The 16,354-nt window shown below is 41.4% G+C and overlaps 2 protein-coding genes and 1 non-coding gene across 3 annotated transcripts in view; 2 read left to right on the top strand and 1 right to left on the bottom strand.

Moving 5' to 3' along the window:
- MAP2K1 (mitogen-activated protein kinase kinase 1) overlaps positions 1 to 404 on the bottom strand; it is a 40,822-nt gene extending 40,418 nt beyond the window's left edge. The window contains exon 1 of the mRNA XM_050903271.1: positions 177 to 404. Within this exon, the coding sequence (XP_050759228.1) occupies positions 177 to 256 (80 nt within the window). The 5' untranslated portion in view covers positions 257 to 404. The remainder of the gene's footprint in view (positions 1 to 176) is intronic.
- A 7,831-nt stretch (positions 405 to 8,235) lies between these two features.
- Positions 8,236 to 16,033, top strand: TIPIN (TIMELESS interacting protein). The gene is made up of 8 exons (XM_050902995.1): positions 8,236 to 8,367; positions 8,758 to 8,917; positions 10,149 to 10,236; positions 11,220 to 11,295; positions 12,359 to 12,481; positions 13,043 to 13,106; positions 14,990 to 15,187; positions 15,335 to 16,033. Exons 2-8 carry the CDS (start codon positions 8,785 to 8,787, stop codon positions 15,514 to 15,516), a joined length of 864 nt encoding a protein of 287 aa, XP_050758952.1. The 5' UTR covers positions 8,236 to 8,367; positions 8,758 to 8,784; the 3' UTR covers positions 15,517 to 16,033.
- On the top strand, positions 14,029 to 14,164 carry LOC127020882 (small Cajal body-specific RNA 14). Its single transcript, XR_007767136.1, has one exon. It is a non-coding gene; the product is annotated as a small Cajal body-specific RNA 14 (non-coding RNA).
- Positions 16,034 to 16,354: the final 321 nt, after the last annotated feature.

Raw genomic sequence — 16,354 nt, 5'->3', positions numbered from 1 at the left:
TCCCAGCCCGCAGCGGCGGGGGCCGGTCCGCAGAAGGCCACCCCACCGCTCCCGGCGGCGGGAAGGCTGCAGCGGGGGCGGCCGCGCCCGTCACCTCAGGGACGCGGGACGGCGGCCGCCGCAGAGCGCGGGCAGCCCCGCCGGTGCCCCGGCCACCCCCAACCGGCTTCACTCACTCTGCAGAGCTAGTCCCGTTGACGGCGGAGCCATCCGGAGCGGGGTTGAGCTGAATCGGCCCGGGCTTCTTCTTCGGCATTTTCGCCCCCAGACGGCGCAGAGGGTAAGGGACGGAAAAGCCCCGGCCCCACTTCGGCCAGGTTCGAGGGACTTCCTGCGGCGGAGCAAAGTTGGGGCTCCCCTCACCGCCGGTGCCCCCGCGGGCTGCGGGCAGCCTCCTCAGCAGGCAGGTGCCTGTACCGCCGCCAGACCCCGGCCGCGCCCGCCCCTCCCGCCCAGCGCCGGCCTCCCCCCGGCGGAGCAGCGCCGAGCTCTCTCCCGGCAGCTCCCGACGGGGAAAACTGCCCGGGCTCAAAATGTGCCCTTCTTTGAGACTGCGCCTGCGCGCACCGCCCCGGCCCGCCCAGTGCGCACGCGCGGTGGGCAAGCGCATGCGCACTGGGAGGAGAGAAGCCCTCCTGAAGCCCTGCCCTCACTGCGCTGTGCCCGCAGCTGCGGGGCTCGCACGTCGCGGGGCGGAGGCGGCGTGGGGGGAGTCGCTCCCCTCCGGGCACCGGTACCGCCCGGCCCCGCCGCCGCCCCTCTCCCGTTCGTACGGTCTATGACTTTATATTAAAGTTTTTTTGGTTGGGGTTTGGGGGTTTTTTTGGGGGGGAATTCTCGTAGCGATTAATTAAAACAGCTGCTTCCAACAAGCGACATCGTTTTCTCCGCAGAGGAAACCCCATTGATAAAACAATGGTTTATGGAGCGGTTGATTTATCTCCCTCGTATGCACTCATTAATGTACCCCGATGTGGAAACTACTGTATTTATAATTAAAACATAAGCCTCAGTTGGGGTACTAACGGCTGCTAAATTTTGCCCAAACTAAATGCCTGAATTAAAAATGGAAACTGAGGATTACAGTTACAAAACTGTGAATTATAAATAGCAAAATGAGTATGAAAATGAAATGCCCACGCTGCTTGTGTTAAGCACTGCTGTAGCTACTAGGAACGGCCGCATTTGGTCACATACATTTCACACATTAATGCGATGATGGTTTTATGTGTGTATGTTGCAGTGAAGTTCTGACGTGCATCGCTATGATTTTGGGGCACTCTAGGTTTTTGTAATTACATTATTCTAGTGAACCTAAAAACATAACCAAGAAAATTTTATTTTCCAGGAGCTCTCAATCATGTTTTGGCATACAAAAGCAAGAATGTATGGCTGAGGAAGTATGATTTATAAAATAAATTAAAAAATCAATGTTGTGTATGGGGATTGTACTTTATGAACCCACTGCTTCTCTAACAGTTTTAATGTTAGACATAGAAGTCCCGAACGCGCAAGTCCTGAACTATTGGAGAGCAGGGCTGTGACCCCACACCATGGAAAGAACAGTGCCTCTTTTATGTGGGTAATTCAAGGGAGAAAAACACCAACGTAAACAGGAGGTTAAAATTTCAGAGAACAAAAGCCACCTTACTGCTGAAAAAAGCTTCCACACTGGGATTTAAACTGAACGCTGCCTTGCTTTAACATCAACTTGCTTCCGCACATCTATAAAGTACTGATTTTTTAGAAAATAAGTCTGCCTCATAATACTCGAGGACGTGTAAACCACGCCATTAGGAGCAGTGGGAGCAGAGGGACCCCACTGGAGAAGCGGTGGCGAAGAGGTGGGACGACGATGTCCTGCGACAGCTCAGCCGGACCTGGGCGGCTGTGCCCTGTACGGCTGAAACAGCGCCCGTCAGTCAGCCCGGAACGCTTCCCGCCTGTCACAAACCGGGGCTGGCTCACAGGCCGGCGGTGCATGTCACCCGTCGGTAAGTGCAGCTGAACGGCCTTGCTCCAGTCCAATGGTGGTCTCTTCTGGGGTAGGCAAAATTGCTTTAAGAGTACTAGATACCCTTTTTCTTCAGTCAGTAGCAGCTGTTCCTCCACAGCAGTTCTCTTTCCAAGAGGGAGAATTTAAGTGTAAAGATTCCTGTTATTTAGTTGTAGATCTTGGCGGGTGGAGGGAGGAATGGAATATTAAGAGTACCACCAATGGCCCTATTTGGATTAACAAAGCCAATCTGGATATTACACATGTGCAGTGTAACTATGACATTTATATGCTAATCATATGATAAGATTCAGGAGATAAAAGGAGTTACATGTATTTGACTTTTGTGAATAGAGTGACATTACAATCCTCCCTCTACTGCTGAGATCTGTAAAGTTTGGTAAAGTTTGTGCTTCTTTGGAAGATCAATTTCTCATGGTCTGAATCCAGCAGAAGGAAGATGAAAACTCTTTTAAGGCCTGTACCCTGAGAAGGTACCTATTAAGAACGGCTTGCAGATTTCCTCTGCTTTCTGACACAGCTGAGAATTTCTTACCACTACTGCTATAAGGTTTTGTGCTGTACAGTGCTCTAATCTGTCAACAAATGTCACACATCTAGAAGAAAAGACTCTACAGTTACTCGTAAATTTGCTTAAGCGGTAAATGAAATCTCTCACAGACACATGTGAGCCAAGAACTGAAGTAGTACCGAATGACTTGGTGCTAAGGTGGTGGTTAATGGCTTGGTACTGGGTAGAAGAGGGAAAAACCAGTTTCTTTGGCAGTTCCAGCACTGACCACTATAACTGGTATTATATTTCTGTGCTTTATTTCTTCTGCCTGAGAGCAGAAAAAGATCAATGCCTAGAAATGCCTTTCTTCCTTGCTAGGCAGCTGCTCCAGCAGTAGCTTCAGAACTGTTTTGTGTCTCTAGGCGAGGAGTGGGAACTGTTCACAAGCTCCTGCTGCATTCAGTGCCTGCAACAAACACTACGTGCGCGGTTTCAGTGCCAAGGCAGTGACCTCCATCTTGTGAAGCAGTTCTCAGTCACATGCTCTTTATCACCCACTCCATGAAACACACTTTTTGCTGAGATTCCCTACCTTTTGAAGTGATATAGTCTTTTTCATATACAATGCAGACATATGAATACATCACTCAAATTAGTAACTTCTGTACAACTGTGGACAGGTTTGATACTCCAATGAGTTGATTCAGCCACAAATTAAAATATAAGAAATCAGGATTTATATAGTTATTTGAGAATTCTTAATTATGTGTTATTATCCTTTCTTTTTTGCCACAGGATTAAGACGCTATAGTAAAATTGAATGACTAGCATTTACAGTAACTCATGAAGTATCAAGTCTTTCTATGCTAAAATCAGATTTCTTTTTTTCCGAAGAAGACATGGAGTTGCAGCTGAGGTTGTTTTTCTGTTTACACAACTATGTGTGGAAACGCAAGGACTCCTTTGTCTGAAACACTGAACTCCTTCGCAGAGTACATGTGAATATTAGACAGGTATTGAATGCACAATTACTGTATATGCCCCGTATAACTGCAGTTGCCCTATGCCGTAATTGCCCACATGAGTGATGCAACTATAGTTATTCTACTATGTCGCAAAGTATGGCCTCTTTTTCTCTGAAAAGATTATTGCAAGGAAGTTATTTTCTTCGAAGTATTTGGACTGAACAAAGAGGAATTTTAGTTGCGAATTGTGAATTTTCACATAGAGTTTGAATTATTTTTCTCCTTGTAACATTGTTTCTCTCCATCAGAAAAAAAGCCTACACAGACAGATGAATGACTGGATATATCTACTGAAAACAAAGGTTTCGGTATGCAGAATTTTTGAAACACAGCAATAAAGAAGTGTGGATCACATTGATTGACTCAGCTGACAGTAAAAGTGCAGAGGAAATTCCATAACAAAACTTATATTGTAAATACTTTGTATAAAGAACCACTCTGAATTCTGTATGTTTTAATTTTTTGTGGTTTGCAAAAGTAAAATCATATTTTTAATGAAAGTAGTCATTAATGCTTTTATAGAAACTGAGATTATGAACAAACTTCCCTATATATTATGCGAAAATGCTGTATCATTCCTAACATCTTACCCACTTCTAAAGTAGAAAAGATTAAACTATTATTTTCACAGCTTTGCCGTTAGAAGACACGCTCCCTCCATCCAATTCCAGCTATTAAGGGATAGCTCCCTCCTCTGGAGTGCTTTATACTTGCACTGCAAACATAGTACTGTGGAATCTTTGAAAAATTACTGAATTCACTCATCTCTTTTAAAGTCCCTTTGACCTATAGCACAAAAACAAAGATATTTTGAATTGACTGAATATAGAATTAAAGTCACTGGCATATGGATTGATGTCACCACAGGAATTATTTCTGTCTAACTGCTGCTGCCACCACCGAGTTCCTCAGGCACTATCGTACCCCTGGAACCTTAGAGGGACCCAAGAGCTGGGTGGCCTCTGGGCTTTGCTTGAAGCCTCGTAAGACACCTTATTTGTTTTGTTTTTGTTGATTTTTTATAATGGTTGTCACGCTGATCTATATAGGCGTACTGAATGACCAGTTTTCTTTTATATGATTATATAGCACATTTTAAATGTTTCAAGATTGTTGTAGGTTGGTTTGAACTTCTGTAAAAGAAATAGGTTTAACTCCAGTGCATTTGCAACTAAAAATTAAGCATATTTCCCCAGCCAAAACAAAACACGTGTTTTGGGAATTTGAATATTCTCCGTGGAAGGAACTGCATTTTGCTTTACGAACAGATGTTTCTGAAGGTGGATCACAGAGGAAAAGATGAAGAAAAAATAGAAGGTAGTGTAATTTCTATGGAAGACTTCTGAGCAGGGAGACTTTCTGATTTATTGATTCCACCACTACTTGGAAAAATAGAACTAAAATATGTCTCTGTAAATAGAAATGGAAGAAAGAAGCTTGTCTTCATTACCACTTTTTTCCCTCATGGAAACCTGAATTTTGTCTAGTTTCTTGCATGAAAAGGAAAACATGATTACTATATAGATTAATTGCATCACTAAATTAACCCAACTTTTAAAACTCGATTGCTACATAAAGCTGCATATTTTACTGCCAAAACATACGCGTGCAAACTTGTATTCGTAGGATTTAATACTTCTTAATCTATTTAGTGGTTAACAAAGCAATTTAAGGAAATAATTAGTCCCACAAGCAATGGAATTTAAGAAGCCTGATTCGAATTTGATTGAAATTGGCCAACAGGATCAAAAATTTTTAGAAGAGGGCTGACAGACAGACTGACTTTCAAACAGCTAGAGATCACAATCTGTCTTGCACATCTTGTTTTCCTCAAGAAGCAGGGATTGAAAAGAACACTGTGGATCAGAACACAATCTTAAATGTTTAGTCATATACTAAAAGCTTAGAAATTAATGCTTAATATGACTGCATAATAGAAAGTTTCGATTAGATTGGCAAGGTATATATCACAAATAGCTGAAGTTTGCTCAATCTGTAAGATGTGATCTCCCACTAACACAGCTACAATGGTACCAGTTTTGCCTAGGGTTTATTGCATGAACAGCTTTGCCAACATAATACTTAGAGGGTTTTTGCAGAACAAGTACTACTCCCACAGGAGTAAAACCCTTCAAATGTAGAAGTAGCCAATTATCCATCTTACAGATTTTCTTTGCTATGTATTATGTGTAACATAAAAAAGGAAATTAGACTGAAATATAAAATAAGGTGCTAATTTTCTGCAGTTTTTCTAATGAAATGACACTATTCAGTACAGAAACAAACAAGTAATATTTCCATTTCACCTAAACTAGAAACCAGAAGTGTTTTCTAGAATAGAGGCAAGCTATGGGGCTTTTTTTTCCTGACTTATTATTTTATCAGCATGTGGCTGGTTATTCATTTCCTGAGGAAAAAACAATAATCAATGCCTGCCAGCATATGCTTTTCATTTAATTAGGAACATAGGACTGGAAAGAACCACCTAGGTCATCAAGTCCAGTCTCTAATTAAACACTCTTCAAAAATATTGATTAATCAAAGTTGCATAAATATGGTAGGTTTTATAACACTGTACTCCTCTGCAGAGATTGTAAGTGATCTTCTGCTTTAACCTTTGTATAGTATTTTTTACACCTTTCCAGCACTTTTTTCATATCTGTTATCTACCTGTTCTGGCAAAGACAAAACACTTACCACAGAACAGAGCTCTGCTTATGCAGACCAGTTGACCTGGGTATATGCAGACTGGCCAGCCACGTAAATTAATACTACCTTCTGCCTGCCTTTGCTCTCAGAGAACCCTACTGTGGTACTTCTTTTCACTTATCAGTTGATTTTGCAGGAAATATGCAGGGACTTAAGGGAATTTTGAAATCTTAAGCCTCTAATAAATTTGGTTGACATTAGCTAAGTATTTAAAATCCAATTACTTCACATACAAAAAACCCACCCACATTAAATAGTAAGGAAAACATTTACATGAAAAGATGTATCACACTAATAGTTATGAATCAGATGTTTAGGCTACACCCAAAACCTAATTCGTTTCTAAAGATTTTTTAATATAAAGAGTGACTATTATTTTCAATGCAAAAAGCGCATCATATAGACATTTGATTTTCAGTAATTTTATGAGACACAAATCTTTACAGTGTTTTGAGCTGGAAATTAGCAGCACTTGATCTATAATTACTAATATATCTTTGTGTTTATTTTCATACTTCATGTGCCTCAGTCAATTGAAGAAATTGGCCATATTTAAAAAGTTAAGATAAATGGATTCAATGCTAAGAAATCCATTAATGTGTTCTCCTGATATTTAATGTATTCTTGACTATAAAAGATGCTGCTGCATTTGGGAATACACATTTTAAACATTAACGGTTAAAATAATTTTGACGAAAGGATAGTACATTTATTTTTTTAACTGGAAAGTAACTATTGATTTTGTCATATTAGAAGGAATACATTAAATTACCAGAAACATTGTATGTCAAATTTGAATTTATAGAGAAATAAGGGAAAACCAATTTCTTTAATGTATTAATATTTGACATCAACTTCTCTTATTTTGCTTAAATGAAGAGCCTATTATTTAAGTCAGATACAGTTCTATGGACTGACCTGTAAAAATACGAAAACACAATTTTTCAGATGCAACAGCACTGGACACCGTAGGTTGGAGCCTCTCTCCTATTGTTTCTGCAGCCTGCAGTCCAAGTCCTTAAATGGCATTTTATGCACACAGCTGCCAAATCCCAGAGGGCTTGGTGTATTTATTACAGCCCGGACAATTGCAAACTGTTTAGTTTTAAATTACCAGAAGGCTCTAGCTGGCATCTGTCTGGAGCAAAGCTTGGGATCGCTACCTGTCCTGAAGTCCTTTCCTCAGAGGCAGGGAAGCGAGAAAAGGCTCAACGTACACTATTTTAAATCCCATTCCTGGGGATTCATCATGGGGCCTAGCAACCTTAGATGCTTGCAATAAAACTCTCATCCCCAGCAACTTTTGCCTGCAGAGGTGACACCAAAGCTCACCCGAAAAGCGGCGAAGCGAACGCCCCTCCCAGCTCTGGAAACGCCTCAGCGCCACAGCCCCGCCCATTGGGTTTTGGCGCCAAAAGCGTCGCCGCTCATCTGCCGCGCATGCGCGCTGGCACGTAGCCGCTGCCGGCTCTCCTCAGCCGACCCGTCCCGGAGCTCGCGAGACCTGAGGTTCTCGCGGCACTTCCGCGGCGCGCTGCCCTCCTGGCGCCGTCGCTCGCCGGGGCAGGAAGCGGAGGCGGCGGCGTGAGGGGGGCTCGGAGCGCCGTTCCTTCGGGGGTGCGCGGGAGGCGGCGCGGACCTGTCTCCCCTGAGAAGGCAGGCGAGAAGCCCTCTTCGCCCCACTTCCCGCCGGTGGGAGGGCGAGAGCCCACCCCTCAGTGCCAGCACGCCTCGGGGCTGCTCTGGCGGTGTGAGGGGAGCGGGGCCTCCGTGGCGCCCGGCAGGTTGTAGCTCTGGAGGTCTGGCCCTGGACAGCCTAGCGAGCTCCTTTACTGCCCTCTTTCCGCTCCCTCAGCCTCCCTGAGAGTTTCGCAGCCCGGAGGTAGGGAGCTCACCTCCGAAGGTCAGCGTAGACGGAGGTGCTTGGGGTGTCCTGTCGTTACTAAAACCGTCTGAGAAACAACTTTCCCTTAAAAAGCTGTTCCTGAAGCCTTAGGAACGCAGCCGTGGTAAGACGGGGTCGTCCTAAACCCGGTTGTACTGATGTGCTAAAGTCTCTGCAACTAGCTTCGCTTAAGGAGCCGGAAAAGGGGAATCCTCCTCCAGACTGCGTTTCTAAGTGGGTAAGCTGTAAATCAGAGGAGTTATCCCCCCACCCCCCGTAGTCTTTGATTGTTAAGGATGTGAGTGGCAAACAACTGTCTTGATTAAGTGCTTTCGTTAGAAATCCATTTCTTTTGTTTCATTCATGTGACCCGTACTTGCCACTCCCAGGTAACTCTGATGAGTTGAAACATGACCAGCCCTTATTTTACTTGGCCTAGTGAGGCTGGATTGAGTCATCCATCTGTATGGTGGCTGCTGCTTAATTTGTGTGACGCTATTTTTTCTGGTTGGCAAATCCTTTTCTGGAAAAGCTGTAGACATACTGTATGTAACTGATGTTTATCTGCTTCTGTGGCAGCCTTCTCTTCTTGCTGCTTCTCTTTAAATGCTTTTGATATTTCCTGCAGGAGGGGAAAAAAAGGTTATCTGTGGCAATGATAGATCCTTTAGAGAACAACTTGTTTGATCTTCCTGATTATGAGAATACAGAAGATGAAACCTTCCCGCCTCTTCCACCTCCTGCCTCTCCAGGAAGAGACGATGTTGAGTGGGCTCAAGCTAATGGAGGTGAACACCCGTGACCCCTAAAGATCCCGTTTTGCAGTCTAGGCAATGAAATGCTGTGAAATCAATATTATTGGTGTTGTACTTCACTACCTTGAGTTTACTGCATGAAAATAGTCTTGTGTAGATAGGAATTCGTAAATTTAAATTGTTACCGATTCTGTGCTTCTGAGCTTGTGGGAAAAGTTTATTTTTGTAGTTTCCATGAAAATATGTACACAAAAGAATCTTTATAAAATTCAAGCTCTTCTGACAAAATATTGGTAAAGATAATTATACAGCGGTGATCTATAGTTACCCTTTATGACTTGGATTTCAGAAGAGGTAGGAGCGTTGAATGTGGTATTCCAGGGAGATGTTGGTACACTTTGTAGAGCATATGACCGAGGAAAAATCCAAGACACTTCAGGACAGTAAAACTTAATTATTTGTATTTGAAAAGATCTTACTGTGTACTGAGCGAGCTAATACAAAGTATAAATATTTTTTACTTCTACTCATATTTGCCTATAGTGTTAAAGATATGTTTCCCTTGATCCCTGCTCTGTCTGTTCACTAGAAAATAGGATTTTGGGTAGATTTAACTTCTTGATACGTGAAAAGAACTTCCGAATTCCTGATGTTCAAAGTAACAAAAAGTAAACCAAGAAATCAGTATGATAACTGATGGCTAACTCTGAGATGAAGTGGGCAGTGGTGCCTTGTCTGTTGCAGTCAGATAATATATACTGGCCCTAATCAAAAAATATATGGACTTTGGTTCTTAAAAGACACATTGGTTGTGGTCACACATCATGTCTTTCTCTATTTTTTGAAGGTGATGCTGGTGGTTTAGGTCTGTCTTTCAGATCTATCAGTGGAAATTTTGGGACACACCTATCAAATTATGTTTATTGATAATTTGAGTTTCTTAACTTTTAGAAACAATACATTTCTCATCAGAAATAAAATATAAAAGTTCTAAAATTAGGAAATTTCCCTTTCAAGGAACCTACTTTGCTAGAAAAGTTGATTCCTCAGTATATTTTGAAGCGACGGATATATTTCTGATCTGTCTTGTGAGAGAAGCAAGGTGAAATACGCAGACGTTTGTTTGGAGTACTATACCTGCAATGGAATACTTGTGATCCTGCCTTTTTGAGAGGGTAGAAACTTAAAATTTACATAATGCAATTCTAGTTGATGTCAATTGCATTATATACTTCAAGTATGTTATTTTCTTTATTGGAACCAGATGGAAACCAGCAGTCAGAAACAAAGGATTCTGCTGTAGCTACACGGAAAGCAGTTAAAAGACCAATGCCTAAACTAGATGCCCAGAGGTAATTTTTTACAGAATATTTCTTTCTGTGATTAATTTGGTATATGGCTGTGGGAGAATAATTAAGGTTACTGTGATCCCTGCTTGGTCATAGCCAAGTCAAAAATCAAGAGTTTTGGAGATGAAAGTGCCTCTTGCATGCAATATCTCAACCTTTTTATTCCTTGCCTACCTATATAATGCTATTACTAGTCTAACTTTCTTGAAGTCTCCTTAAGACTTAGCACATGACTAGTACTTTGTTAAGAGATATTTATTATTTATACATAGGACTCTTCCAGCTGGATCTTCTTTATTTTGTTTCAGACATAGCACTGTAGATTTCTTTAATTAAAGTGTGCTTCAAGATAAAACCTCAATATAATGGTGACTGTAAGGCACTACCTAAAGTACACTTACACCTGACTTATGTACAAACTGGATAAATTCTGTGTAAAGATAAAGGATTTTAATATTTTCTTTGCTGTTATCACAAAAACTGGCTCTTTATAAGCAATGGAGAGAATCTGAGCTTTCAGTTTCTTCCATTTTAAATACACTGATGAAGTTAGTCAGTGATGCTACAGGTGGATGCTCTGGTCACACACCTAACTAGTTTTACTTGGCCGATATAGATACTAGAACTGACCACTCAGTTTTCTTTCCATGTAATCAAAAGCAAAAAGCTCCTTGGACTAGGAATACATGTATGGTGAATTAAAAAAAAAAACAAACAAAAAACAGAAAACCCCAAAACAAACAAAAAAACCCCCCAGTGTTAGGTCTTGCAGCAGTCTCTATCCTATTTTGTGCGTTTTCTTAATGACTTCTAATTCTGTACATCTTTCAAATAGACCTCTGTAGCTTTAGGCTATTTAGAGGAATGTGAGGGGTTTTTGTCTGTGTGCTGGGTTTTTTTTGATTTGTTTGTTTGTGGTTTTTTCGTTGTTAATTAGAAGAAGAAAGTATGGGTTTCAAATAACTTCACCCATTTCCTATTACCAGGTTAATTTCAGAAAGAGGACTTCCAGCCCTAAGACACATGTTTGACAATGTAAAGTTCAAGGGTAAAGGGCACGAGGTAAGACATAGTGAGCTTTTGGTTTGTTTCCTGGGAGGTTAGTCTAGATTTGATAGATTACTGCCCATCTGATATGGGGAGAATTGATATCACACTCTGGTTAGCCATCTTTCTAGCAGTATTTGAATGTACCCTGATGGGGTTTGTAGTTGCAAATTTAAAAAACCAAACAAATATTGATGTTTTAACGAAATCCATGTTTTGATCTTAAAACTGTTTTCCTCTACTCCAAAACTAGAATATCACGTCAGTGACTCTTTTTGTATTGTCCACAGAAAGAAGTTTTTGAAATTGGAGCAGGCTAATAAGACTGCCTGCTACATCTGGAATGCCTTTACCATCTCGTTTCATGATTGGTTTCCTCTGTTAGTGAAAATATTCTGGCTGTTGTGACACCTCTATCCCAAAGTTTTTAATATTGAAAAAAGTGTGACATACCACTTAAGCAAAGAGAAAGCAGTATTTTCTCTACAAAAACTGTCTCATTGTTTCAGATACCCTTAAACATACAAAGCTTATTTTTCTTTAAATATCATTAGACTATTGGCACACTTGCAAGGACGCTTGTGCATCTCTGGTTTACAGAGAACATTCGTGGTATGAATTTTCTCTTTACAACTGGAGGTACAAAGAAACTAGGCAATACTGCTGATCTGAGCAAAAATCTTTACTAGATAAGGTTATTTAGATGTACATTTTTCTGTGTGTTCTAAACATCAAAATAAATGCCAGCTGTGCCCTATGGATTTCCCCCCCCCCCTTCAGTCTGGGTTCAGACCTAGGTTGCTTCAGGGCAGCTTCCCAGAAGCCTGTCAGATGTTTTACAGTATGTGCAAATGCTCTTCCTGAACTGGGATCACTATTCTTCTCATAGCTTGAAATTGCACTTACAGACTTGATTGTGGGAGGAAAGGTTACCCGCGCATTCATGTTACTGAAATTTTCAAGAGACTTTCAAGCTGCAGAAGCTTAATGTTTTCAGAAATGTTAGTGTCCCGTTTCCCTCTGCAGTCTACTGACTTTGTCAACTTTTACTAGCTGGCTGTCTTGTTTTACGCTCTAGGCGGAGGACCTGAAGACGCTCATACGACATATGGAACACTGGGCTCATAGACTATTTCCAAAATTGCAGTTTGAGGATTTTATTGACAAAGTAGAGTCTTTGGGAAACAAAAAGGAAGTTCAGGTACGTGTTGCTCCTGGCAGTTTCTCTTCAGGCAGTACTGGATAGTCCAAGAGGTACGTTTAGGAGTGCAATTATGCAACAAAAGAAGACTGAATTCGTGCATACTGCTAAGGAGTATAATGTTGTTTAAATTAATTTCTCTCTTTTTAAAAATAGCTCTTTCCAGTATTTAAGTTTACATTTAGATATAACCGTTCTTTATTTGAATTAGAGCTTCAGAGAATTGGCTTTGACATTTTCAGGACATCTTTAACCAAAGTAATTTGCGTAAGAGTGCTGGAACTGGTTGGTTTTGGGGGTTTTGTTTGTTTTTTAACGTTTGAACCTGCAAAAGATGACTTATGAAGAATGCTGTTTCATCTGGCTGAGTGATAGACGAAGGACTAGGAAAACAATCCACAGCATTAAAAGCTGTGGGTCAAACAGACGTGTAGTGAAAGGAATACTTGTTTCAGAGTAATAAAGTGTAAAGAGAAATTGGGAGTAGTATTAAAAACATAGCAATGTTGCACAAAAGACTGTTACAGATGAAATACCAGTATTTTAATCTCTCATGTGCAGACCTGCCTAAAGCGGATTAGACTTGATCTTCCTATTTTACATGAAGACTTTGCAAGTAATGAAGGTATGCTCATTATGCTGTCTGTTCAGTAGTTCAATGCTTAAAATTCCTTTACTTCCCCTCCTACTGACCAGAAATTAATGATCATGATATATTTTTCTAATGTAGGAGAAATTGTTGAGTGGTCCTCTATTTTAAAACCAAGTTTCTGTGAGACTTAGATTACAAAACTGAACTGGTACCCGGACTAAAATGCTACATATATATATATAAAAATAAATAAAAGTGCGTGGTATACTGAAAGGAAATGGAAAATGGGTATTATTACCAGCATTGTTAGAAATATTCTTCCCAAAAAAACCCCAAACTGCAATTATTAAGTGAACATACTGGTTTGTATTGTACTCTTATGAGCGTGCAGTCTGAAGAGCTCTTGGATCTTATTAATGCAGAAATCAAAGACTCATTATACTGTTTATACTACAAGCTGTTACAGTGCAGTCAGGGTGTAGTGTCCTTTATATGGAAAGTACTTACTAATGCTTGTGGGCACTGTTATGTCTGTGTGTCAGTCTTGGCGTACGGCTACTATTGACTATTTCTGCTTCCAATATCAAAACCCAGCCGCTTAACAAGTAGATAATTCAAGAGTCTTTTCCAATCAGATGATGTTTTTAGATTAGAAATGAAAATTTTTTTTTTTAGAAAAAGAGGGAGCAGACTTCATCTGGTAGTTTGAAAGAAACTTTATTAGCAGAAATGGGAGAATTTCATAGTCGTTCCTGAGGTCCTTTGCAGATGTTCACACTTTCACTGTGGGTCCCTCTTGAAACAGTTATCTCCCCATTGTCCAGCTTGTCTTCCTTCACGTGAACCTCAGCCTCCAGACACGGCAGTGCCTGGGAAAGGTGTTCTGGTGGCTGAGTTAAGCAGTGGTAAAGCCTTGCCTCACCTGCGGGGACAGCCTTTGGGCAGTTAGTGACGTGTGGCTGTCTTCACTGCTGGCTGCATTTGCTAGAAATGGATGCAACCGTAAGCAGCCACAAACAGTAACGCAAATGGTTCCTGCCGACAGTGTCTGTAGAGTTATCAGATTTTTCTGTGCGATGGTTCCATACACTTGTATTTAAATGTGGTGCCGATCTGTTCTTGAACTGTGTTGGTGAGTGTACTGCTACAACCGGTCAGTCTTCAGTTGAGGAACTTGAGCAGGTATCTCACAGTTTTGAAATAAAACCTCAAGCTCGAGTATTGTATTAAAAACCAAAACCTTGTTGTCAGCTAACTTCTCTATTCACAGGCTTAAAGCGGTGCAGAGGCACAGGCATACTTGGCCTTAGGCGCTCTTGAAAGAGTGCTCTGCTTCTCTGTTGGTGGGTGAAGCTTGTCCAACGGAGTTGGTCTGCCTCCATTTTGCATGTTTTAATCTTGGCAAATGAGTAAATATTCCATAATAGTAGCACACGGAATTAAAAACTGACTGTTCAGTGTCGGTGTTCGAACCTCTGATTCCCTAACCAGTCCTGCCACTTCCCAAAGGACAGTGTCATATTAGTAGGGGTGGGAAGAAGATTATCATCTGGCCTTTCAGTAAGGATTGCCTGAATTCCCTGTCTCTCTCTAACCTTCAGGCACAGCTCACGATTGCTACCTTAGTACACAGAGCTATGCCTTTCTAAATTCAGGCATGCGTTATTGTTGTGTTTGGGGTCTCTGATAAGCATTTGTTGTATACTTTGACTATCGGGTATGTGGACCTAGGCAGAAGATTGCCCATTAAAACTAAATTACGGAATGATCTTCAGCTGTCAATACAACTTTAAAACGTAGAACATAGAAATGCTTTTAAAATGTTCTCCTGACAGATATTTAGCAGTAGATCTCTCAGGGTTGAAAGTGGTGATTTCTGCCCCTCTTCCCCCTCCCACCCCCTCATTTTTAACCAGATGGTGGAGGGGAAAGCAATGGACTGGATGCAGCCGCTGAGGATGTACGTTCCTGCTCTGGAAATGCAGAAGAACTCAGTTCTCTGCCTGCTACAACTCTCACGGAAGAGCAACAGCAGCGAATCAAGAAGAACAGGCAGCTGGCCTTGGAACGTAGGCAGGCGAAGATGCAGTGTAACAGCCAGTCGCAACACAACGGTAAGCAGCTCTGTCACTTCAGTCCTACTCTCTGGAGTTGGCTTTCCTGCAGACTGCGATTCTGGTGATAGAAACTAGTTAAACACACAGCAACAGTGTTTTCTCATGGTAGGAAATTGGTTTGGGGTTTTTTTGTTTTTTCAACAGAGCTCTCCACTAGTTACTCGGAAGAGGAGTTTAATACCCCAGCTGCTCAGGATCCCGCTGACCTTATCGAAGACGCTCAAGTTACCGCAGCCAAGGTTGCTGTTACAGAAGCTGAAGCCGGGGATACGGAATGGGCATGTGCTGGGGATACGGAATGGGAATGTGCCAGTGAAAAGCAGTAACCGTTCCCCATACTTCGAATGACTTTCTTTGAATGACATACTTCGAAAGACCCCCATGTTTTAAGTACTAACAGTATATTGAAATGTTGCTGGCTCTTTGCGCTCTGACTCCAGAAGCGTCATGGAAGTCTTCCCCATGACATCGGTATAGTTGGACAGAACTCTCTTGAAACTGCAGATGAGCAACTCTGTACACCAGAAAACAGAACAAAGCTCTTCGTCTGTATTTGAGACATCTTTTCCACCTCCCCCAACATTCTTCAGGAAATGTTAATGAGTTGTTTGACCTACTTTGAATTTCGTTTACAATTGAATTCAGACTGAATTAACTGGGCTATTGACAGGTGAAGTTTCTATTAAAGTTGTGTTGTGTGTTTTTTAATAGAGGGTATATACAATAGCGGGTAGCGCTATGGCTGAACAGGTGTCCTGGATTTTTTTTTAACTTGCTTATCAAGTACCTGTATCTTTTTCTTATAAAATGGAAGCTATTAAATTTCAGAAGTCAAACCTGAAATTCTTGTATGAGGCTGTTGCAACTTCCCTGTCCCTTGTGCTAGTCAGACACCTCTTCGCAGACAAGTACATCCCCTTAGGGGAACGTGCTTTGGCTTTGACCGAAGATGTGCAGCTGGGTGGGGGATTTCAATAACCAAAATTCTGTATTCTAGATTATTGTGAAGGAGCTTGCTTTTTATGTCCTTGTAGCTATCAGTTAAACTTGCTGAACTATAGTGGAAGATAGCCAACAGCTGTAGGAAATACTTAGGTTTTAAGAACTTAATTTATGGACAACATGGAAAAGTAATTTTTTGAATGACAGTTAAAAGAATTCACC

This window comes from Gymnogyps californianus, chromosome 11 (genome assembly GCF_018139145.2).
Source record: "Gymnogyps californianus isolate 813 chromosome 11, ASM1813914v2, whole genome shotgun sequence".
Taxonomy (NCBI): Eukaryota; Metazoa; Chordata; class Aves; order Accipitriformes; family Cathartidae; genus Gymnogyps; species Gymnogyps californianus.
Note: the sequence above shows the minus strand (reverse complement) of the source record. Positions and strands in the feature narration are given on the sequence as shown.